The 24,906-nt window shown below is 43.7% G+C and overlaps 1 protein-coding gene across 10 annotated transcripts in view; it reads left to right on the plus strand.

Annotated features, from left to right (window-relative positions):
* Positions 1 to 24,906, plus strand: part of ST6GAL1 (ST6 beta-galactoside alpha-2,6-sialyltransferase 1) — a 108,016-nt gene that overhangs the window by 76,865 nt on the left and 6,245 nt on the right. For 8 of the 10 annotated variants that reach the window (XM_083506518.1, XM_083506517.1, XM_083506511.1 and 5 more), the window contains exons 2-6: positions 2,461 to 2,597; positions 12,533 to 13,226; positions 15,517 to 15,614; positions 21,679 to 21,780; positions 22,649 to 22,823. In XM_083506518.1, the coding sequence (XP_083362644.1) occupies positions 12,584 to 13,226; positions 15,517 to 15,614; positions 21,679 to 21,780; positions 22,649 to 22,823 (1,018 nt within the window). In that variant the 5' untranslated portion in view covers positions 2,461 to 2,597; positions 12,533 to 12,583. Of the gene's footprint in view, positions 1 to 1,913; positions 2,148 to 2,460; positions 2,598 to 9,219; positions 9,296 to 12,532; positions 13,227 to 15,516; positions 15,615 to 21,678; positions 21,781 to 22,648; positions 22,824 to 24,906 lie in introns of those variants that run through there. The other 2 variants (XM_083506513.1, XM_083506510.1) reach the window with 2 other exon arrangements.

Genomic DNA, 24,906 nt, shown 5'->3' on the forward strand with positions numbered 1-24,906 from the left:
TCTCTCTTTCTCTCTCCTTTCTGTGCTGAATCACTTCCTGGTAGCTGTCCCTTAACTTGTTCCTCCCTCTGCATTTCCAATTCCTTTCCCTAACTGCTATCCAAGCCTCTTACAATGGTACCTCTGGTTGCAAACGGGATCCGTTCTGGAGCCCCGTTCGCAGCCTGAGCAGAACACAACCCACGTCTGCGTGTGCGGCGGCTGCGGTTCACCGCTTCTGTGCATTCGTGTGATGTCATTTTGAGTGTCTGCGCAAGCGGCAAAACCTGGAAGTAACCCTTTCCAGTACTTCTGGGCCACCGTGGGATGCAACCTGAAAAGATTTAACCCAAAGCGTCTTTAACCCGAGGTATGACTGTACTTAGTTCAGCATGCATTGATACAGCCATGACACATGCAAAAAGCACTGGTCTTAGAAGAATGTGCGGAAGAATCAAGTTTTGTAGTAAGGAAGCATCAGACATCAGGGGCAAATGACCATTGAGACTCGCTCCTCACGAGCCACGCTTCATACCCTTCTTGAGTGTGTTTTCCTTTTCCTGGCTAGAAACTTAGAGAGGGATATGTAAGTAAGAGCTGTTAACCGTGGAACGGTCTCCTTTGGGAGGTTGGGAAGGTTTTTAAGCAGAGGTTGGGTGGCCACCTGTCACGGATGCTTCAGCTGAGATTCCTGCCTTGCAGGGGGTTGGACTAGATGACCCTGGGGTCCCTTTCCAACACAATTCTATGATTCTTTGTGAGTGTGTGTAGAAACTAGTCTATTGTACAAAGGTAAAATGTACACTTGTTGCTTTGCATATTTTTGCCTCTGGTCCTGCCTACCAGTGGTGAGAGCCAGTGTGGTGTAGTGGTTAAGAGCGGTGGACTCGTAATCTGGGGAACCGGGTTTGCTTCCCTGCTCCTCCACATGCAGCTGCTGGGTGACCTTGGGCCAGTCACACTTCTCTGAAGTCTCTCAGCCCCACTCACCTCACAGGGTGTTTGTTGTGGGGGAGGAAGGGAAAGGAGATTGTGAGCTGCTTTGAGACTCCTTTGGGTAGTGATAAAGTGGGATATCAAATCCAAACTCTTCTTCTTCTTCTACCACTGGGATGTAGACCCTTGGAAGATCACCCAGGTGGAAATGTGACTCTCAGCCTGAAAAACCCTGCTCTAGGCCCATTCAGGTCTTATTTAAATAGGTACCTCATCACACCTGGGTTGGGTGAGAGTGCTAGCCCCATTCTTCCTTCTGTTGCCTTCCAAGAGTCTACAGGTCCATATCGGATCCCTATATATTTTGGAACGCTAAAGCAAAAACGGACACCAAGGAGGCATCAGAGTCAACTCACTTGTCCCTGCAAGAGCATCCCCAAATGTGATATTTTCCCTATTTAATGAATGCCCAGATAGGATGCCCCTCAAACCACCTTCACCTGCCAATCCATTTATTCATTATTACACACTGTTTGATTGTTTAAAAAACCCAAATGTAGTTTATAGAAGATCAAATAGTAAAATCAAGAAAAATGTACAGCCCTACTTCAAACACCCAAAGTTAAAATTACCTCAACTCACTAAGCACCTGGGTAGGCTTGTCTAAACAGGAATGTTTTTGGCACCAAAAAGGGCATAGTGAGCAGATGCCTGCTTGATCTCAATAGGCAGTGAGTTCCAAAGTGCACTAACCGACCAAATTCTTACAAATGTGAAATGGGCATTATGTGGCACCCAGCGTGGTGCCAGTTCTGCTGGTCAAAGCAGTTGAATGAGCATGTGTAGGATAAGGTGATTTTGTGGGGATTCTGTTCCCCAGTGGTTAAGGGCTAAAGATATCAATAAAAAGTATATCTTACTCCCCCCAGCTTTGCTGCCATTGAGGAAATGTAGTTCCTTCCTTCTTATGACTTCACACTGTCAAGTTCTGGTGTTCCGATTCCCTTCAGCTGTGTCTCAACAACCTGAAAAGTGGCTCCGGATGCCAGATTAGGCTTGTTCTTCTTTTCTGAGTTGTCTCAATTCCAAAATGCAGTACATCAAAATAGAATATAGGTTGGGCGTGGCTCTTTATACCTGCAGGAGATGAGCAGCGGGAGGTTTCTGGTTTCGTTGAGAAGTTGGAAGACAAAACGACAGATGAGGCTCCACACAGTTTCTCCACATGAGAAGTAGTCTAATGTTCTTGGAAGGGCATTTGAATGTATAGTTGGAAGGGAGCTTTTAGTGATTTGATTTGAATGAAATTGGTTCCATTGATTTGTTTCAGGATAAGCTACTTTACGTAGCGGCGACCGGCAGTTGTTTGCATTTGTTTCTCTCAGGCCTCTCGGAAGGCTGTTAGCATGCTTTCCTTCATGCTTAAAAGGCTTGGCTCAGGCATCAGAAGTCTGTGTCTTTCAGTTTCATCTCTGTATACTAAAAGCATGACGACTCCTGTGCTGTTAGTATTTTTTCTCTAATAAACTGTTTTTCATTTCACAGGTGGCCTTCAGCCTTCGTTAGAGATCTCACTGCTTTGAGTGGCTGGGTTTCTAGGACAGCAAGAGCATTATGAGCAGCCCTGAAATCTTCTAACACCCTGCCGTGTCTGTCGCAACTTCAGTTTTCATCGACATCAGGTAACCAATCTGGCGTCAGATTAGCAAATGAAATTTAGGGACGCAGTAGCTGAAATAAGATTTCATTGGCTTGATTAGACGGATTGTCCCTAGTAATCACGCTTTCACAACTGTAAGGCTGTAGGATAGAGTGTTAAATCCTGAACCCATTTGTTTTATTGAATGCAGGGTGCTAGGCTCATGCTATTATCAGGTTGCTTTTGAGCATCTTTCTTGTTCGTCTCTGTGTTGGTGGTTTTTCACCAACATCAGTAATTTGTTCATAGCTGTAGTCCGAATGTCTTTTTATTTGGGGGGTTTATATCATGGTGGTTTGGTACCAAGGATGTTATACAATCTAAGGGATGAGAGTGTATGCAAAAGAGAGAGAGAGAATGGATATGGAAGCATTGCCAACTAAAAGCAGTGCTGTTTCAGTGGGCGTAGCCAAAATGATTTTACCTCATGCCTGCTTTTAGTACTGCTTTAGGCCATCATTTCTGGTGGTTTGCTGTTTCTTTTAATGTTTAAGCAAAACTTATAAGGTGCTTTGACTATATATTAATGTAGAAAAGCAGAGAATAAATTCTGTGCATACAGAAATATTATTGTTCAGAAGTACCTCACACCTGTGCTTGACATTAAAGCAAAATGTTTAGTTTGGAAGGTGTCACCCCCCAGTTTTGTTTAGTTTCACTCATTCTGGCATCTGCTTTGCATACAGGATCCTTACATTGTTGCAAACATTACATTTTTGCAAACATTATAAACAGTTTTTAAATGGTGTCTGGTTAGTTTGCTTTTTGTTTCTTCAGGAAAGCAAACTCTATTTTGCACGTACAGTGGTACTTCGGGTTAAGTACTTAATTCGTTCCGGAGGTCCGTTCTTAACCTGAAACTGTTCTTAACCTGAAGCACCACTTTAGCTAATGGGGCCTCCTGCTGCTGCCGCGCCACCAGAGCTCAATTTCTGTTCTTATCCTGAAGCAAAGTTCTTAACCTGAGGCACTATTTCTGGGTTAGCGGAGTCTGTAACCTGAAGCGTATATAACCTGAAGCGTATGTAACCCGAGGTACCACTGTATCAGTTTTGTCAGGAAGTTCTCTCCCAGTTGTTGCTGTTTAGTCGTTTAGTCGTGTCCGACTCTTCATGACCCCATGGACCAGAGCACGCCAGGCACTTCTGTCCTCCACTGCCTCCCGCAGTTTGATCAAACTCATGCTGGTAGCTTCAAGAACACCATCCAACCATCTCATCCTCTGTTGTCCCCTTCTCCTTGTGCCCTCCATCTTTCCCAACATCAGGGTCTTTTCCAGGGAGTCTTCTCTTCTCATGAGGTGGCCAAAGTACTGGAGCCTCAGCTTCACGATCTGTCCTTCCAGTGAGCACTCAGGGCTGATTTCCTTAAGAATGGAAAGGTTTGATCTCCTTGCAGTCCATGGGACTCTCAAGAGTCTCCTCCAGCACCATAATTCAAAAGCATCAATTCTTCTGCGATCTCTCCCAGTACATTTTGTATAATAAGAATTTGTGTGGCTTCTGAGCAGGAAGGAGACGGGTGACCAGTCTTGCATGTGACCATGGTTGGCTAGCCTAGAGACTGACTTGCAAATTTTCATCCTGCAAATTATTTCTGTTAATGATTAGCATGCTTATATCACACAGACAAAATGTAGAATGCCCTAGATAGGGGTGGGAAACTTGTGGCTTTTCAAATGCTGGAGAGGCACCAATTTCCCATCCCTGCTGTCATATTTTTAAAAAGCAAGTTAATAGAATGTTAGCCTGGACTCCTATACCCACTTATATGGCAGTAAATTCCATTAAAGTCAGTGGGAATTACTTCTGAGCACACATGTATGGAATTGCACTGTCCTTACCAGAGTTACACTGTCAAAGGACTGCCTGAAACAGGGGACTTAATCTGGTTATCTAGGGCTTTTGGTTGATCAAGTATTCTATTTTAAATTTTTGTAGCCGAAATGCACAAATAATCTGGACTGTCATGTTTCAGATCTTATTTTCTCCCACAGCTCCGTGATTATGATAATAACTTTAAATGTGCTGTCATATGCTTAGTGGAAAACAGAGGAGAAACAGCATTAAAGTTACAAGTCAGACATCTGCTGATGCCAGTCGTAGAGAGAAACTGCAACGTTAAATTATGAGATGACTCTTTTGGATTTTAGCCAATTTTACATTGAATAAAATCTTCTGCATTTGAGAGCAAAAGAACTGTTCGCACCATGTTCTATTACATTCCTTATGAGGCTTCCCCTCTACATAAAGTGCAGATACGACATTGAAAATTAACTATTTGAATGCTTTTTTTAATGTCTCATACCTTCATAGCTCTTTTTCGGTAAGCTTGCATAGCCTTTCACTAGTCTTTGGCTAGGAAATATAAGGATCTTTATGGCGGCTTATCCGGATAGACAGACGCACTGCAGTTTTGAGCTAAACAATGATCGCAAAAAAATTTAAAAAATGGTTTTGTGCCATATGGAATTGAAGGCCTGACTGGTTTTTTTATTATTATTATTAAAAATGTCTTAGTTTACAAAAATACGTGCATTGTCTTTTTTCAAGTTGTGTTTTTTACAAATCAGTTTCATTTGTTGTGAGGCAACAGTGTTGCATGCAGTATTAGGTTGAGGAGAAAATAGGGAGAGGGGTAGTAATGTTTCTATTCTTTTACTTAGTATATGTGTGTGGTTTTGTGTCAGCATCACTTGTATGGGTTTCTCTTACTATTTGGGAGGTTCGGGTAGCCTAGGGTGTGGTTGGTAATTAATTAATTAATTATACCCTGCCCATCTGGCTGGGTTTCCCCAGCCACTCTGGGCAGCTTCCAGCAAAACATTACAATACAATAATTCATCAAATATTAAAAGCTTCCCTAAACAGGGCTGCCTTCAAATGTCTTCTAAAAGTCAGATAGTTGCTTATTTCCTTGACATCTGGTGGGAAGGCATCACTACCGAGGCAGGCATCACTACCGAGAAGGCCCTCTGCCTGGTTCCCTGTAATCTCAATTCTCGCAATGAGGGAACCGTCCGAAGGCCCTCGGCACTGGACCTCAGTGTCTGGGCAGAATGATGGGGGTGGAGAGGCTGCTTCAGGTATACTGGGCCGAGGCCGTTTAGGGCTTTAAAGGTCAGCACCAACACTTTGAATTGTACTCAGAAACAAACTGGGAGCCAATGCAGGTCTCTCAGGACCTGTGTTACAGTATATGGTCCCGGCGGTCGCTCCTAGTTACCAGTGTGGCTGCCGCATTCTGGATTAATTGCAGTTTCCAAGTCACCTTCAAATGTAGCCCCACGTAGAGCACATTGCAGTAGTCTAAGTGGGAGATGACTAGAGTATACATCACTCTGGTGAGACAGTCTGCGGGCAGGTAGGGTCTCAACCTGCATACCAGATGGAACTGGTAAACAGCTGCCCTGGACACAGAATTGACCTGAGCCTCAATGGACAGTTGTGAGTCCAAAATGACTCCCAGGCTGTGCACCTGCTCCTTCAGGGGCACAGTTACCCCATTCAGGACCAGGGAGTCCCCCTAACCAGCCCACCCCCTGTCTTTGGTTCTCTTTGGTTGGCTGTAGTGAGATTGGTTATGTGTGTGAAGGGGTGGATTTTTGGGACAGGTTAGCCAGATTGATTCATATCCTGTCGGTGGATTCTTCTTGTTGTCTTGTTGGGCTATGTATGTGTTAAAGGGAATCCATACTGGAGTGGAGGTGTCTTCTTCTATTTGTCCCCGACTGGTTTCTAAGAATTTCCAGTTGTTACTTTAAGAGCTAGATAGTCATAAGTTGATGGCTCATAATGGGCCTTCATCAATGCATAGATACTGTATGCGTGCTTACCCCTTTTGGTAATGAACGTTTTAAGTACATTTCCGTGCAAAGAATGGGATGACAGCATATTTGCATTCAGACCAAAAATACAGCAAAACTGCCACACCAGCAAAGCTCTTGTCCATGGAAGTTTATGCAAAAGTAATACTAATTTATGGGACTCTTTTTGGTTAAATGATGTGCCTTTTCATGTCAGATGAGCTGGTGGAGTTGAGGTATGTGCAGTTCCCAGGAGAGTTGTCTTCTCTTTTTTGTTTCTGCATGCATGTGATGTTTTCAGTTCTAATGTTTTCTTCTGATGTATCCAAAAAGTTTAAAAACCACCCTTGAAGGAGAATTTCTGTGTACTGCCAGCTTTTTTTTAATGAAGAGGGTATAAGCACTGTCTGCCCCTGTTGTAGATTTCCTATGATCTCACTGAGGTTGCCATAACCTTGCCTTCAGGCTTTCTTGGTGGTTTATGAAATCACCTTTTCCACAGCTTCTTATAAACAGTTGTAATTTTAAAAATGGCTGTCATCATCCTGGAAAAGCATAGGAAGTGACTCAAACAGTGAATACAGTCATACCTTGGTTCTCAAATGACTTAGTTGTCGAACAAATCAGCCCTCGAACGCCGAAAACCTGGAAGTAAGTGTTCTGGTTTTCAAACGTTTTTCGGAAGCTGAACGCTTCTGCTTGAGTGCAGGAAGCTTCTGCAGCCAATCGGAAGGCACACCTTGGTTTCTGAACGGTTTTGGGAGTCGAACGGACTTCCAGAATGGATTAAGTTCCAGAACCAAGGTGAATATCTGAAAAGTATAAGTGAGGGACAGATAACGCTAGAGGGATTTAAAGAAGCACTGTGAAATTTGAGAAGTATTGTTAAAAGGGAATAGAAAGGGAAAGGTTTAAATAATGACAATACAAACTTAAGGAATGCGTAATTTAAATAACGACTATGGATGATTCCCGGAAAAGCTGAAGGAAGTCCAGAAAAGAAATACTCTGTGAAAAATTGGATGTGAAATTATTGTGTGTTTGTGTTTTTGTTGTAAATTAATAAAAATTATTTTCAAAAAAAAAAGTTCCAGAACCAAGGTATGACTGTATCTGTTTTGGTTACTGATGTTATCTACCTCAAATGATCTCATATTTGATACCTTGATATCTGAGATCCTCTGATGAGGTGGGATTCAGCTGCATTTACGAGGGACTGACCCTTTAATGTATCAGTCCCTGCCCTGTGGAACTCACTGCCTGTAGGGGTTCAGCAGCAACCAACCCTGCCTTCTTTCAGACATCTTCTGAAAACTGTTTAGACAGGCCTTCACAATATGATTTTGTTTTCTTGCAACCAACCAGTGTCTACTGATGTTTAAAATTATGTTTCCTAGATATTTACAGTCTGGTTTTATTGAATTTTATATGCTGTACGCTGCCTTGATATATTTGATGTAAATACAAATTCTAAATTTTCAAATCTGGCAAGCAAGAATACTAACATTTGAAAAAGCAGTTCAGAGAAAGGAGATCTCTATGTTATACAATCTCACCAAAAGGATATGATAATTCATGAGACAGGAAAGGGGAAAATGGTCGTGCTATTCATCTATTAATAGGCTTGTGGTTGTGGGTAACTCCACACCAGACGAGGAACTGCCCACAGATAAGGTGCATGCGCATTAATGCCAATGTCTCTTACGCAACCAGCATCCCATTTGAAGTAGAGGCTTGCATGCATCTCCACAGCAAGAGCTGGAGGATGTGGGTATACTGCTAGAAGCTGCCTCTTGGTGATGCCTTAAATCATATTGGCTTTGCCAACCCAGCTGCCAGAGGAATAGCAGCAGTCTGGAACTCAGGGTTTCTACTTCCAGCTTTTGCCTATTTGTCCTTGGTCTGCACACACAAACCACTTTGCCCCAATGGAGATTGCAGACTTCCCTCTTGGGATGAATGACTGGATGGCCAAGACTCTTGGCAGCCACAGGCAAAGTTAGAGCAAAGCAGGCAGCAGTGATTTGTGCAGGCTCATCCAGGTGACCCCTTTCTTGAGCACGCAAGAGTAGTTTTCCGATTGTGGATATTTGTACGGCTGCCACATGCATCTCTCTTCATACTTTGGTTAGCCCTATCAAATAGACTCATTTTTATCGACTGATGCAGCCTTTTGTAGGAAAGTTCTCCAGAGCTTCTGTCACAGTAGGTGAAGGAGCCCACACAGGTCTGAAGGAGCCTACTTTGTTATAACCCTAGTAGGAATGTCCTCCATCCCTGTTTGGCAAAAATGGAAATTTCTGCTTCCTGTGAGTTTCTATTTCACTATAGGGATGAAGGGCATCTCTCCCACTTCTGCTTCACTGTCTGTTTTCCACCTGGAGTGAGATTGGTGGCTTAGGGCTTCTACCGGCGACCTACATATCCCAGACTATTGGTGTTTGCCCTGTTACTTGTCTTCATTTTCTTGTCTTTTTCATTATTGGTTCCTTGTTTGGAGTTGCCATTCCCCGTTGTCAGATTTGGGGTTTGAGGAGTTGTCGTCACTCTGCCAGTCTGGAAGGTGGAATGATTCCTCCCCCTGGAGAGCTTCTGAAGGACTTGCTTGCCGTAGCCAGCAAGAGGAGTCATTCCTGCCAGGAACATCCCATCACCAAGCAGACGTTTGCTATAGCTAGACATTTCCACTCCCTCCCTCTGTGCAGCTGCAGCCCAAGCCCATGCAAGTTTCTTGGGGCGTGAATTGCACTGCAGCAGGTTGATTGACAGTGCTGTGTGAAGTCACTGTGAATGACAGGTTGTGGAGTGTTGAGAGTGGCAGTTGAGGGAGTTGGAGGAGGTGTTGAGATGGAGTGAGAAGGAAGGTGATTTTATGTGTATGTTTTGGGTACTTCTATCCTGCTTTATAACCCTGAGTGCCCTTTGAAAGAAACTGACAAAAGATTTTCACAATAAAAAACCATGTCTGAGCCTGGTATCGGGAACAAAGATGAGAGAGGGGGGGAAAACATGAGCACCTAGGGGTAAGAGTTTGGATAGCAATCAAAGAGGAGAGTTGCGTACGCCAGGCTGGGGTAGTAAAACTACTTATTGTTTTTTAGTTCTTTTTTTAAAAATAAATAAGTAAATAATGTTTAATATTCTTCAGTTAATGAAGCTGTTCTGCTCTGTGTGGATTCTAGGAACAGCCTACTGGACTGCACGTGCCCTGTATTGATATACACAACTGCAGAGATAGCATGCCTCACCCCACGTGCCTTTTATTGATATACACAGTTAAACATAGAGAGGGAGAGGCCCACTGCTATCTATCTCTCATTAAGGGAAATCTGGATCTATGGGACCAACTGAGTGACTTGTGTAGGACAGAGCCTCACAAGAGACCCCCTGGAGCACCACAGACTGATTTTTGTGCAGTGTGCAGAGTACTGTGGGCTTTATTGTTTTTCTCTTGCTTCTGTGCCCTGTTCTTCCTTACTTGGTTTTGTGTTTCATTGTCCACTCACACTCCTCGTTTCCCCTTAATTTTAGTTCTGATGTTAGCCACCTTAAGCATAGTAATGCAGCTTATAAATGAAATGAGCACAATTGTGTATTTCTCTTTCCCTTCCATGCACTCCTTCTTGGATGTCAGTCTCGGGTTCATGCTTCTTGCATTGTCTCACAATCTCTCCCTCCAGAGATTGTGGCTGGAGAAGGAAGGCATATTTTTATTTATTAATTTCTATACAGCTCTATATTTTTAAGAAAAATCTCAAAGCAGTTTACAGCATATTAAATCAATAAAACATAAATAAAACATTCTGAAGAAAGTAAAATACAGTGGTACCTCGGGTTAAGTATTTAATTCGTTCCGGAGGTCTGTTTTTAAACTGAAACTGTTCTTAACCTGAAGCACCACTTTAGCTAATGGGGCCTCCTGCTGCTGCGCCGCTGGAGCACGATTTCTGTTCTCATCCTGAATCAAAGTTCTTAACCCGAGGTACTATTTCTGGGTTAGCGGAGTCTGTAACCTGAAGCTTATGTAACCTGAAGCGTATGTAACCCGAGGTACCACTGTATAGAGTATACAGTCAAAGCAACATAACAGAGAACTAAAATATTATCTTAAAGATTTCAAAATAAAACATTACAAAGGAGGTCAACTACAGAATACATATTTAATATGTATAATGTTCCCTTCCAAGCATACTGTGGTCTTGATGACATTCACCACCACCCTGACACAGGGATTTCATTTTATTTTTTGGTGTTTTATTTTTAAAGACCAACAATGAAGTTGCCAATCACAGTGCTAACATCACTTGTAGTTTGGTCCTTAGATATAAAAAGTATTGCTTGAAACTATTAAAACAAGGACCCCTTCTAAGAGATTGCTGGAGCTGTTGTGGAACGTCCTTGCATTGAGTGCCAGAATGTTAAAATAGTGCAGGCTTCCTCAGCCTTGGCCCTCCAGATGTTTTGAGACTACAATTCCCACTGGTCCTGCTAGCTAGGGATCATGGGAGTTGTAGGCCAAAAACATCTGGAGGGCCGAGGTTGAGGAAGCCTGAAATAGTGCATAGCAGACATGGTGGCTACAGCGAGGACAGGAGTGCCAGCTTGGCCCCACGACCGTGGCTGCCATGCAGCATGCATGCCCCTGGCACTGAAATTTGTGGGTGCCCTGTCCCTTCATGAAGAATTTTGTGGGTGCTCAGACACCCAGGGCCCCAGAGAGTTGGCACCTACGAGCAAGGAGAAATTATCACACCATTTCCAGCAATAGCACCTGCTGTAGCTCTTAAGATGTACAAGTTCCAGATGAATACAGGGTGCAGAAATCTCACATTGGGGGGAGATGCATTGGAGGGGCGCAGAGCAATCCAAACTATAGGAAGACAGGGTAATTTATGCCAGGGTAAATTATGCTGGTGTAATTTCACCTACTCCTTTCAGGAGAAGGTTACTGCTAGCCGAGCTGGCTGAAGCCTGGCAGAGGGAAATCAAGCCCTTAAAACAGAATTGGACTTACAAACCTTCCTTTTTGCCGGTGTAACTTCTACTGGGTTGCTAGGTCATGTGACTGAGTTAAAAGGAGTTTCAAACAAGGGTAGGTTTTCCTCTACCCCACCCTTTTGGGGGGACTTACTCGGGCCTCAGCCAAACCAGGATGAAGGAACTTAACACTGGGATGGGGGACTTCAGCCACCTGAGCCTAGCTGATCCCAGGCCCAGCTACAGACCTGACTGTTCCCAATCCCCCTCATCTTGATGGGTCTTAGGTTTGGCTAAGGTTCTGCTTAGTGTCTCAGGTGTGCTGGAGGATGCTCTGCTTCCTGTGTATGAAGAGCAAGGAAGTTTGGCTCCATTAAGAGCTGTGCTAATAGTGTCACTTAAAGGTAGCAACGTCCATATGGGAACCACTTTTGGAAAAGCATCTTTCTCTTAGCTGAGGTTGTGTTGCAAGCAAAGGTTCTCAGTCTGGTCTGTGGGCCACTGGTGATCTGCCAGCTTCATTCATGCGGTGTGCAGCAAAGTTGCAGAACAGTTGAGAATATCACTGCTTGACCTTGCACATTAATTTTTTTTCTTTTCTGGTGACTGAAATTGAGGCCATTTTGACCAAGTGCTGGATCAATAGATCAGGCTAAAAAGGCCCTGACCTACGGCCCATGGCCATCATAATACAACACTGGTTTTGATTATTATGTCAGCGCAGAAGGAAAAAGGGTATTGAAATGTGAGTTACACATGTGCTTTGATTTGTATAACAAGAAAACTTTTATTAAGTGGTTGTTCAAGACTTGTAGCAATTTTCAAGTTTTGAGGGAGGAAGGTTGAGTTGTCATCTTTGTTGTTGTTAATTAAATTTATATGCTACCACTCATCTGAAGATCACAGGGCAGTTTACAATATAAAAGCACAAAAATACACACCATAATAACAAACAAAAATATACTCCCCACAATTTAAAGGCCAAAGATGGTTTAAATATTAGCCAAAGATCTGGAACAAGAGGGACATTGGATAACGGGCTGTTTATTTTGGTGATTTCAAATGATTACACACCTTGAATTCTTTCCTCTCCCCATCCTGATTTTAAAAATGCATTTTTAATGCTTTTTTTTTAGGTACAACTTCCAACCTGAAGTTGATTTTCCTAACCTGATGCAGCGTACATTATGGTTCATGTTAACTTTGTTAGAAAATGGATATACGTCCTCCTGGCATTTATTTTGGTTCTGACCATTTGTTTGTGGAAGGAATCGCGGAGAGGATTTTATGTTTCGTTTAAGACAGAAGACCAAGCCAATCATGGACCGTTGAGGCTGTGGAGGTGGAATAGCCTAAGACAAGAAACTGTCCAGGATGAAGCCGTCAATGGCACAGGCAAGCTCCATTTGCCCACCAACACATCTCAAGTTCATGTTGCCGTCACTGCAGTGCCAGCAAGAAGTAAGTTAGTCATAAAACCTGTGAAATTGCCAAGTCCCATCAAAGTGTGGAACAAGGACAGTTTGTCCAGAAACCTCAACGCTAGACTGCAAAAGGTGAGGAAGAATTATTTGCATATGAACAAATACCGTGTGAAGTACAGTGGGCCAAAGTATGCTGCTAAATCCAGCCCCCAAAAAGTGTTGTGCCAGCTGCAGAAGCAACTGAACTTTGGGATGATCACCACATCAGATGGGCCCTTCAATACATCGGAATGGGAGACCTACCTGCCAAGGAAGAATATCAGCATGGAAGTGGGGCAGATGGGCCGGTGTGCAGTTGTGTCCTCTGCAGGATCCATGAAGTCATCTCATTTGGGGGAAGAAATAGGTTTGCATTATTCCTCTGCCATTTATTAAGCAACAAAATACAGTTTGAAATCTTTGACTGGGGGTGGTGGGTGGTTCAGTGTTACAGGGCTAGAAAAACATTTAATTTTGAATTAAATCTGAAGAAGTGTGCATGCACACGAAAGCATATACCCAGAACAAGCTTAGTTGGTCTCTAAGGTGCCACTGGACAATTTTTTACTTTATTTGTTTATTTAATTTTGAATTTATTGAATTTGCTGGTAGGACCTTTTCTCTTCTCTCTTCCTGCCTTTCATTGCTCAGTGACCACAGATGTCTCGTAGGAAGTGAGTGTGGGATCCTGGAACATTAAAACTGGGTATTGGGTATTATATTTGAAATTAGGGCAAGGCATTGCTAGAATTGGCATAGTAACATGTTAAAGCACTTGTGTGTTAAAACCTTGGGCTAGCTCAGGTTTAGACTTAGAGCAGGTGTAATATTGCAGGCCTAATTCTAAACCAGGCATCCCCGACCTTCGGCCCTCCAGGTGTTTTGGACTACAATTCCCATCATCCCTGACCACTGGTCCTGTTAGCTAGGGATCATGGGAGTTGTAGGCCAAAACATCTGGAGGGCCGCAGGTTGGGGATGCCTGGTCTAAACCTTGCATTGTAATCTCACTTCAGCCATGAAGTCACAAGGAGGCCTTAGAATAAGGGTAGCTAGCATGACGCTCTCCATATGTTATTCCTGACCATTGGCCATACCAGCTGGGCTGATTGGAGGCATCTGGAAAGGATTATGTTTGCTACCCCTGCCTTACAGTATTTCAGCTTCTGCAGACATCCCCACCTGTAATTTGGAGATAATATACTGATCTATCCTACAGGGTTGTAAGGATGATTGAGATAATGTACATGCAACATTCTGAACTCCGCTTGAATGATTTTAAATACAGTTATTCACCTGTCCAATAGGGATCCCCAGTGGTGATAGGCAGTGTAAAATAAAATCAAAACAATATGACAACCTTGTAAAAATCCATAAAATATAAACTACCGTATTTTTCGCCCTATAGGACGCACTTTTCCCCCCAAAAAAATGAAGGGGAAATGTGTATGCGTCCTATGGGGCGAATGCAGGCTTTCGCTGAAGCCTGGAGAGCGAGAGGGGTCGGTGCGCACCGACCCCTCTTGCTCTCCAGGCTTCAGGAGAGCCCCGTCGCCAGCCCCGCAAACTCGGGGGACAGCGGGAGGCGCAGCGCGCCTTTCCCGCTATCTCCCGACTTGGTTAGAAGGCTGGCGGGGGGGGGGAGAAGCCTGCGTCTCCCCGTCGCCGGCCCCGCAAACTCGGGGGACAGCGGGAGGTGCAGTGCGCCTTTCCCGCTGTCCCACGACTTGGCTAGAAGGCTGGCGGGGGGGAGAAGCCTGCTCCTCCCCGTCGCCAGCCCTGCAAACTCGGGGGACAGCGGGAGAGGCGCAGCGCGCCTTTCCCGCTGTCCCCCGACTTGGCTAGAAGGCTGGCGGAGGGCTTTCCCCTCCTCCAGCCCCGCAAGCTCCCAGAGCGATGCCAAAGCTGCACACAGCTTCCACATGGCTCTGGGTCCCGTTCTGGGGGCTGGGGGAGGGGGAAGCTCCGCTTTCCCCTCTTCCAGCCCCACAAGCTCCCAGAGCGATGCCAAAGCTGCCAAAGCCCGAGCTTCCCCAGCCCAGTGCCTGGGGGGGGAATAATTTTTTCCCCTTTATTCCCCCCCCCAAAAAAAAATCTAGGTGCGTCCTATGGGCCGGTGCGTCCTATAGGGCGAAAAATATGGTAAGCCTGTCCCAAACAGTCTCAGTACCTGCTCCCACTTTTTCAGTACCCACAACCAATATTACCTCTGTCTGTGTTAAGCCTCAGTGTCTCATCCACCCCAAAACTCTTAAGCTGCTTCCATTCCAAAACGGCAACCAGACATCAGCTTGAGATCTCTCTCCTTACAAAGTAGGTGCCTTGGGAAATGGAAGTGAAACAGCTGGTACCCCCTTTCACAGCTTTCACATGTCCGCCTTTGCTGAAATTTTCAGTTCACAGTTCTCTGTTAACAGAGGATTTCTTTCAAATGGCATAAGAGTTTCAGGAGCTAATTGGGATGTGGCAGGGCTGATGGGAAGTTTTCACATTCACAGTGGAGAGTTTGATTGTTGTAAGGCTAATGCTCCTCACTGTCTTCTTCCGAAGCAGTGGCACAGTTGGGTTCCAGAGCTCGAAACAGAAACTTTTGAGACTTCAGGGCTTTTGCTCGAGCAGGTGCCTTTCAATTTATATTTCCTCCTCGCTGCTTTCAGATCACCACGATGCAGTGCTGCGGTTTAATGGAGCCCCTACCAGAGGGTACCAGGCTGATGTAGGGCAGAAAACCACAATACGCCTTGTTAATTCCCAGGTAAGTTTGCATGGTATGCGCTGTGCTAAGGGAGCAACAGAAAGGAGTGTGTATTGAGGGCTTTAATGAGAGCTCCTTCAGTTCGTTTTTTTGTTGTTCTGTCCTGAAAAGATTTGCAAGTAAGAATAGCAGCAAAAAGTAGAAGAATCACTTATGTCAGCTCTTTATGCTGCCATTGCACAAGAACACAGCTGATGAACATAAAAGGCCTGCCTCTAAACCTTTCTTAGTGATATCTGAAAAAGTGTCTTTTCACTGTGGAAAGGACAGCAGATTTTTTAAAAAGCACCACCTGACAGTGTGTGGGGAGGAGGGGGAGAGGGAGAGGGAGAGAGAATAATAATTTTGTGCCCATGTTCTACAAAAAATCGTGATGCAGCGGCTCACACATTGCAAAAGCGAGAAGGACCTTCAGAGTAGGCCACAGGGAAATGAGCAGCGCAGCATGATCCCTTTGCATGTTTATTTAAAAGCAAACACCCTGTGTTCAATAGGACTTACTCTAAGGAAAGTGCTCACTCATTCAAGAATGACTAGAATTGGAACGGGATGCTTTTAGGTTTTCTGAATGGGATTTCTGAATTCTCTGCCTGACAAAGAATAAGACCAAAGGAGTTTAATAGGGCTGCAATATTAAGAGAGATCACAGATTTTCCAGGTCCTTGTGCAACCCTTAAGGGCACAATCGGAAGAAAAGCAGTAATTTCTTGGTAAATAAATACCATTGCTCTTTTGTGATGATTTTAAACGGTGTCCCTGGCCGATGATAAAAGGCAAGGAGAGAGAATGCAGACACACACTCTTGTCATTCATAGCACAGCATGGATTTTGCTTCACTTGCCCATCTAAAATACCTTTATCTTGGAAAGCTCAGTGGCAAAGCATCTGTTCTGGATGCAGAATGTCTCAGGTTCGGTCCCTTGCATCTCCAGATAGGGCTCGATATGCCCCCTTGTCTGAAACCCTAGACAGCCACTGCTGGTTAGTTTAAACAATGCTGGGGTAAATGGACCACTGGTTTGACCAAGTATGAAATAGCACATTGTATTCCTATGCACCTATCACCATTTGAAAGTGTTTTAAGAAAAACTGTTCCCTTTCCCTTATGGCAGGCATGTCCAAAGTCTGTTTTGGGGGCCTAATCCGACCTGTTGGTTGATTTAATCCGGCCCCTGTGACAGTATATGTCCTGGGGTAAAATGCTCTTTGAAAAAAGTTTGGGCACCCCTGCCTTATGGGGTATTCCGGAGCCCATATAGAGTCCTTAAGTGGGTTCCCTATTGGTAGGAGAAAACAGAGGCCAACCAGGGTATATTGAGAAGCAAAGCGGCTAGTAATACTGATCGTTATTAAAGGAGCTGTTGCAGCAGGGTCCCCACACGCAGGAGGGAGGAGAGCCCTGAACAATGGTGTGCAAGCCCTTACATAGACATTTGAAATTGCCCACCCTGTAACCCAAGGCCACCCACCCAAAAAAAGATCATCACAGAAGGAGGCAGTCTACAGCAGAAATACTGTCTGCCAGGATCAAGGTCACCGATTGCATTACCTGGGCAGTCTAGCTATTCTTTTGTAATGGTTAATACTTTAGTTCCTGAGTCCAGGTCACAGGCTCGCTCTATTCATACACAAATACGCTCTTAAGACAGGATTTGCAAGCAAAAAGACAATGGGAAGGCTTTCCCATTTGCCTCCCTTACTGCAGAGGAATATTTGAGGCCATTGGGAGAGTCAAAATGGCTTCAGGATTGCTCTTCCATACTATTTCAGACACATGGTTCATATATTTAGATATATGTGCATTGATGAATATTTATTCTATATTTGAGACCTTAAAATTCTTCTCACTCTGGGGCACCATTCCATTTCAAAGTCTAAATCTGATGAAGGAAGAGTCAATGTTCTCCAAACCACGTCCGCAATTGCGAATGACCTCTTCACTGCAGCATTTCAACCCTCTATGCCCTCAGTTCAGTTTGGATATGTGGTGTCGCCAAAGGGATGCCATGATCCCTGCAGCTGGCCCCGTCAGACAACTTGATTGATTGGAGCAGCAGGAAGAGGCGGAGGCCTTTTCCTAAAACTATGAAGGATGGTGGGAATGGAGCAGCTGAAAACTAATCCTTAGGCACTTCGTGTTCTCTGCCGTAAAAGCCTCCATGTGGGAAGTGTCGCTTCCAGTATTGCCCCATAGTCTGATGGGGGGACAACATGTGGTGGGAGAGAGTAAATCACACCTGTTGTCAGAAATACAAGAAAGCTAAACTGAAAATTAGCATTTACACAGAAGCCGGTTTTAATATATATATATATATATATATATATATATATATATATATATATGAATGATATGCCATTCTTCATCCGTGTAATAGCTAACGCAGAATGAATTACAGAGGCAAGTAAGTCCAGAGTTAGCAAAGCAGTCTAAAGCCCAAACAGTTAAGTAATGAAGTAGTTCATTAGGAGTCGTACAGGGGAACACAAGTAAATCTGGTAGCAATTTAGCTACAAGCTGATGAAGGGCAGAAAGGCACTGCAAGCGGGATTGTGAAGCTGCGGCAGTACTGGTGTGGACGTACTGTGCTAAAAATAGCCAGAAGTATCTGGTGGCAGCATACTAATGAGGCAGCGGAATTAATGGAGAAACACTTTTGCAGGTTCGTGCAGAACTGCCCCTGAACCTCAGTGTGCAGAAGCAGTGGAAAGTGAAGATGATGATGATGATGATGGTGATGATGATAATTTATACCCCACCCACCTGGCTGAGTTTACGCAGCCACCCTGGGTGGCTCCCAATCGAGTGTTAAAAACAATACAGCATTAAATCTTAAAAACTTCCCTAAACAGGGCTGCCTTCAGATGTTTCTTTGCCTTTTTGCTTGCCTGATCGGAGAAAGGGGCGTGACCGGCATGTGCACAGATACCTCTGGCTTGGTTGTGTGACTTGAATGCAGCCTTCTGCCACACCTGTGGCCCCACCCACTTTTGCTTCCGCCTCACCCATCTCTGGCACGTGCTCCCGGAAGGTTGCCTGTGAGGGCAAGTGGCCTTTGGGTACAAAAAGTTTCCCCACAACTTGCCTTAGTACTGTAACTAAGCCAAGATAGTGTGACTGGGACAGACACACATTTCCCCTCTTACTCACACATGTCTCCATATTTCTTTCCTTGCTCTTTTCTCCCCTGTGTTGACTTTTAGACTCTATGCTCCAGATGCTTTCCCCCCTCCTTTTTTCTAGCATCTTTAGATTTAGAGAGGTTTTTCTGTGGGAAACGTTTCAGTCAGAGCAGTTGTAACCATCAGAATAAAAATGTTTGGAAGCGGGTCAGTCTAGCTTATGGGTCGCGATTGCTGATTTGTGCTTTCTGAATTATATTTTTCTTTCGACACAGAGGGCATGGCATTCAGAGTGCTACCATTCAAGTAACATGTATTGGACACACCCATGAAGTTCTGTTTAATGCAAATAAAGTCTTATCACTTATTCTGCTTTTAAAGATAGCCGTAAAGATAACAGTGGCTTTTTTAAAAAAAATGAAATGTGCCATTTGCACTCAAGCTTGCCGTTCTCACACACAACCTGGACATATTTTGGGATCATTTGACTTTGAGAGCTGAGCCCATGCCAGAATTTGACCCTATAACCATTAACACAGACAACAGAGATAAATCAAAAGTAAATTGACTGCATCAAGGTGGGGAATTGGCTTGCTTACTGTAAATCAATAAACGGAATAAATAACCCTAGTAATAGGCTAAGTTTGAGAGTTTAAGACCAATACAAGAGTTAATTATATTGATAATTATATTGATAATTAATTATATTGATAAGTTAAAGCATTCCTGGGAACATAGAGAAACTCTAGGATGCATTGACATGGGCCACGGAGATCAGACTGACTTGCTTTAGGAAGAGAAAGGGAGGTTGTCAGAGGATGAAGGAGGTAGTAATTTTATGGGGTGTTGGGAAAGGTTTTAGGGAAGGATCAGAAGAAAGCAATTGGATGAGTTTGGGACATGACAAGGAGAATAAAGGGAGCGGGTCTCAAACTGGCTCAAAATTAAAACAGAAGCAAAGACAACTCTTGTCTTCTTGGCCATGAAAGGGTGGTAAAGGGTTTAAAGTGGTGCCAGCCAGGAAAAGTCTAAAGGCTTTAGAAATTGCTTCTAAAAAAACATCATTCTGTTTCTAGGTGATTAGGGGATTAATGTAATCTTTTGGGCTCTACTGGAAGGAGCCTCAGGCCATTGACACTACTTGATTAATAATTGTGGGAAGGAGTGCATAGGAAGGAGTGCCCCGTGCAGGTGATAATATCTTGCCTTAACACTTCCAGATTGAGTCAGATGCTGTTCTGTTTGTTTTAAACCCACAAGTGATAAGGGGAGATAGCAGAGATTTACAGTAAAGGAAACAATAGGTTTACCAGAAAGTGTTGCAACTCAGTTTGCTTCAACATGCATGATGAGCTTCCTGTAATGGGGTCTGTTCACCAAAATCCCCTTCTCAGGCACAGACTACCATAGAATAAGCAGAGGAGTGGGGTAGGCTTGCTTTGTAACAAGCTCATTTCCCAGTAAGGATGATCCAGAATATAGGCCCTAGTAGAAAAATTGAAATCTAATCCAGTTGTTTAATAACCCTAGATTGCTGATTGGTGGTTTACACAGGCATTCCCCTGTGTTTTAACGGGGCTGTTCCATTGCACATTTTAATAACGGTCATTTGTATTTTAATGTTTTAATGGGACTGTTTTATTGTGCACTTTAATTATGGTGTGTTTCTAATTACACTGTATCTTAACAAAGATGCTCAATTGGTTTTTTATGCTTTGTAAACCATTTAGAAGCCACGTGGGGATTAAGGAATATATAAATTATTAAAATAAGAACAATATTTCTGTTCTCCCTACTCACATGGATTTTGAGCTTGACGATGAGAGGAACTTGCAGGTGCCTTTTGCAAGGCTTTGTGAGTTGGCTACCTCTGCATAACCCACCTTCATGGTCAGGAAAAAGTTGGGAGATGATGGGAGGCTGTGCCATCAAGAACATATGATGTGGAGGAGAGACTGGTCTCGTTCGCATGTCATGGTAAACCATGTCTTATGGATTACTGCGAAAGAGATTGTTCCCACTTTGCTTCTCCCATCAGGTGAGCTGAAGCGACAAGCCATGAGGTTCGTGAACCCTGGACTGTCACTAGTTTCTCCTGAAGCAAAACAAACCTTAGCTTCAGATCATGGTTTGTTTCCCATGATCATGCATTTGCATGTTACAACAGGCCAAACTTTGGCTTGTCGCTGCTGCTTGCGCTAGTAGATGGCCCATGGGTTCCCAATTCTATGATATGAAAGCCATTGACCATTGTGTGCAAAGAAGGCCACTGTCTGGAGAATATAGGTGCTAGGTGCCTGCTGCAATCAAAGATGTGCAGAGGATATTTTCTGTACAGAAGGTGTTTTTGAATTCATTTTTTCACTATAGATGTTTTGGATAACAGGAAATGCAGCTCCAATAAACTTGAGCATCAGGTTTTTAAACTATATAAAATTAACGAATTGTTATAAAAAAAAAGAAGAAATCCATGATAATCTTGTTTGGATCAGTAGTGAGGATGATATCTAGGAAAGGGATGTGTGAATTTTTGATGCTGCTATTGCACTGCATTTCATAGTTGGGTGAACAGAGCTGACCTTGTTTTTAAATTGCTCCAAGCATTCTTTGCCACTGGGCCAGAAGAGAGATATGTTCACTACCTCATGGTCTTTAGCCTGATTTGAGAATAATTCAAGAGAATGTGTGGCTAGGTCATTTAACCCTACTGCATGACTAGATCTGTCTAGATTTGGAGCCACTGTTTTCACTGATCCTGCCCTGGTTATCAAGATCATTGCCCTTGGTTTCAAAAGGAACTGCAGCTTAAAAGTTGCAGTTCTCATGGAACAGTGTCCTGCATCAGTCAGTGACATTTGCCACCAGTAAAGCCTTGCAGTCTGACCCCCCTGTGCTTTTCAGAGTGGCAACATGTATTAATCACCACCTCTTTTGTCATTCCCAGCTTATTACTGTAGAAGAACAGAAGTTTGTTACAGATCCGCAGTATAATTCTGGAATCCTAATTGTGTGGGATCCAGCACCATATCACTCAGGTATCCACGAGGTACGTTTGAGTTATGTGCATATTAAAATAATTGCCTGGAATTGCAGTGGATTCTGGGAGAAGGTTGTGGTCATCCTGAAAATGCATGGTTCTGTGGTTGTAAAGACTAGTACAGGGGAAGACAACCTAAGGCCCGTGGGCCGGATGTGGCCCAATCACCTTCTCAATCCGGCCCACAGACAGTCTGGGAATCAGCGTGTTTTTACATGAGTAGAATGTGTGCTTTTATTTAAAATGCATCTCTGGGTTATTTGTGGGGCATAGGAATCCGTTCATTTCCCCCAAAAAAATATAGTCCGGCCCACTACATGGTCTGAGGGCCCACGGCTGAAAAACGTTGCTGACTCCTTCTCTAGTATCTCCTCACACCTGACACCAGAAGCACCAGGTACCTGAAATCGGCCTAATCCTCAAATCAAAACACTTTGATGCTCCATGTACAGTTCCACCAAGGCTTAGGGCAGCTATTAAATTATTGCCTACAAAGAAAACCAAAGGATAAAAGCACATCCCTTTAATTATTTCCACAACCCCCCAAAAAATCAATTTAAAAACAAACAACCCCTGGATCTATTTCTCTGCAGTTCAGCAAGCTTCTTGTCTAGCAGCATCTCTCTCATGTCTACAATTTCCAAGCCAATTGCCCGCAAAACACTTGAGATTTAAGTGATGCACCTCAGAGCTGCAAAGGCAGCCCTCGCGGAACCACTGCAGCTGTTCTTCTGAAATTCGGCACGGTTCTTCTGCTTGGTGTGGGCACATGAATTTTTTTTTTTTGAGAACATCTCTGAATCAGGCTTCTCTATTTGGAGACAGTTTTGCTAGTATTCGTAGAAGAGCCACAATTCTTTTTTGCTTTTGGTTTCAGTGGTACCAAAAACCGGACTACAATTTCTTTAAAAGCTACAAGAACTATCGGAAAAGGCACCCGGAACAACCTTTTTATATCCTGAATCCCCACATGCAGTGGCAGCTCTGGGATATCCTTCAAGAAAACTCACCAGAGGATATTCAGCCAAATCCTCCATCTTCAGGGATGCTTGGTACGTTGTTTTCAGGACAAGTCCTGGGTTTCTTCTCTGGACTGTGAGTGGGTGTTACCTATCTTTTCATATAACAGTGAACTTGGCCAGTTGAGTGCCTATCAATGAGAGAAGGGTTTCTACATACTTGGGGAGCTCAGTTTGCAGAAGTATATAGATTTGTAAATTCAAGGAAAAGCAGCCAAAACAGCCAAAAGCAGCCAAAACAAGAACCTCTGAGCTAACAAAACGTTGGTGGCAGTTGAGCCGAGGGAGTAAAAAAGGGATCCACAAATTCAGTAGAATCAAGTCTCTGGCTGAGAGCAGCTGAGACATGGAAGAGAAAAAAGAGGTCAATCCATTGCTCTCATTTATCCCTTTCCTCATAAAATAGACTGCTAGATTTCTTAACAAATGCTCATTCTACAACTTCAGTCTATCCCTGGCCTCTGTTATAAGGTGCTGCCACCCCTCTTGCCTCCCTCAAAACACACTTGTTTAGTGAAGCCTTTGACATCACCCTTTAGCATACCTTACTGCTGGGGTAGTCGTCCTGGTGCCCCCAGATGTTGTTGGCTCCCAATTCTCATCAGGCCCAACCAGTTTGGCCACCAACATCTGGAGGACACTATATTGAGCAAACATGTTATTCTCCTGTTGGCACTTGTCTCCATCTTTTGACTGCAAACCAAGGATGGGTGATATCTGTTCCTCCAGATGTTGCTTGATTCCAATTCCTACCAAGCCCTGCCAGCATGCCCAGTGGTTAGGGAGGACAGGAGATGTGCTGTGTCATCTGGAGGGCCACAGGTTCTCCTTCCTTAGTGTAAACACTATTGGGTCAAGGATCTGCTTCTTGTACTTGCACCATGCACAGAGGGAATTATTATTTTCTTCTTCTTCTTCTTCTTCTTCTTCTTCTTCTTCTTCTTCTTCTTCTTCTTCTTCTTCTTCTTCTTTAGCTAACAGTTAGTGTTTGGCACATAGCTTGAACTGCTTCCACCACAGGAAAGAGGCTGGGTTTTTTTTGGATGAAGCATTCTTTTCTTTTCTTTTTACACAGGTACACACACACACACACACACACACACCTTACTTGTAGCTAAATAACTATAACAAAATGATAATTCCTTTACCACCCCATGCCATTTCCTACCCCCCCACACTCCTAAGTATTACTGTATTTACTCGACTCTAATGCACACTTTCTGGGGGCCAAATTACGTTGTGAAAATTAAGGTGCAAGTTAGATTCAATGGCACAATGTTGTTGTTTAGTCGTTTAGTCGTGTCCGACTCTTCGTGACCCCATGGACCAGAGCACACCAGGCAATAGACGGCGCAATAGACTCGAGTAAATACGGTAGTCGGTGTGTGTTTTTAACTCTTGCCACAAGATGGCACTATTGCATAGTAAGATTCTGACACAAAAGAGGATGTGTTTCCAGCTGAATTCTGTTGCTGTGCTTGAATTGATAAGGCGCAAATATTGCCTTGTCTTGCTGCGCAGTGAGATCCTGTGACTGGCAAAGACAGTGGGGCTCTTCAGGGAAGCCCTACTTGACTCAAACATATTCCGTGCTAGTGCAGAAAAGGGGAGGGGTATGATTTACCTCTGAGGACGTCCACAAAGCATGACTGGATGCTGCCCTCATTAGCAGAGCAAATTCAGGAAAGTTGTTAGTGAACATTTCCCTACAGCATGTTCCACATGACAGCTTTGTGAAGCTTCTCTTCTGCCTCGGGATAAAAATAAACTGTTTTTTTCACTGTTAATCATCAGAACGGCACCTTTTCCAGTAATGCGTTATGAATATAAATCATAAATGGCTTTGAGGAATTGTGGAAAATAAATCTGCCAGGAACTGCTATTCACGGAAGCCCATGGTACAGATTGTATCATCATCATTATATAGTGCTAACAGTATGCATGGGAATTTGCAAATGACAAGAGGAGAGGATCCCACCCGAATGGAACTTTGCAATCAGAAATTTGACACAAGGAAAACCGAGAAAGGCAAAGAGGCATGTGTGTGTGTTGTGTGTAAACAGTGAAAGAACATGCAGTTGCATGTGCTTGGGCTTAGTTAGAGGTTCACTCCAAT

This window comes from Podarcis liolepis (assembly GCF_965112155.1).
Source record: "Podarcis liolepis genome assembly, chromosome: 5".
Classification (NCBI taxonomy): Eukaryota; Metazoa; Chordata; class Lepidosauria; order Squamata; family Lacertidae; genus Podarcis; species Podarcis liolepis.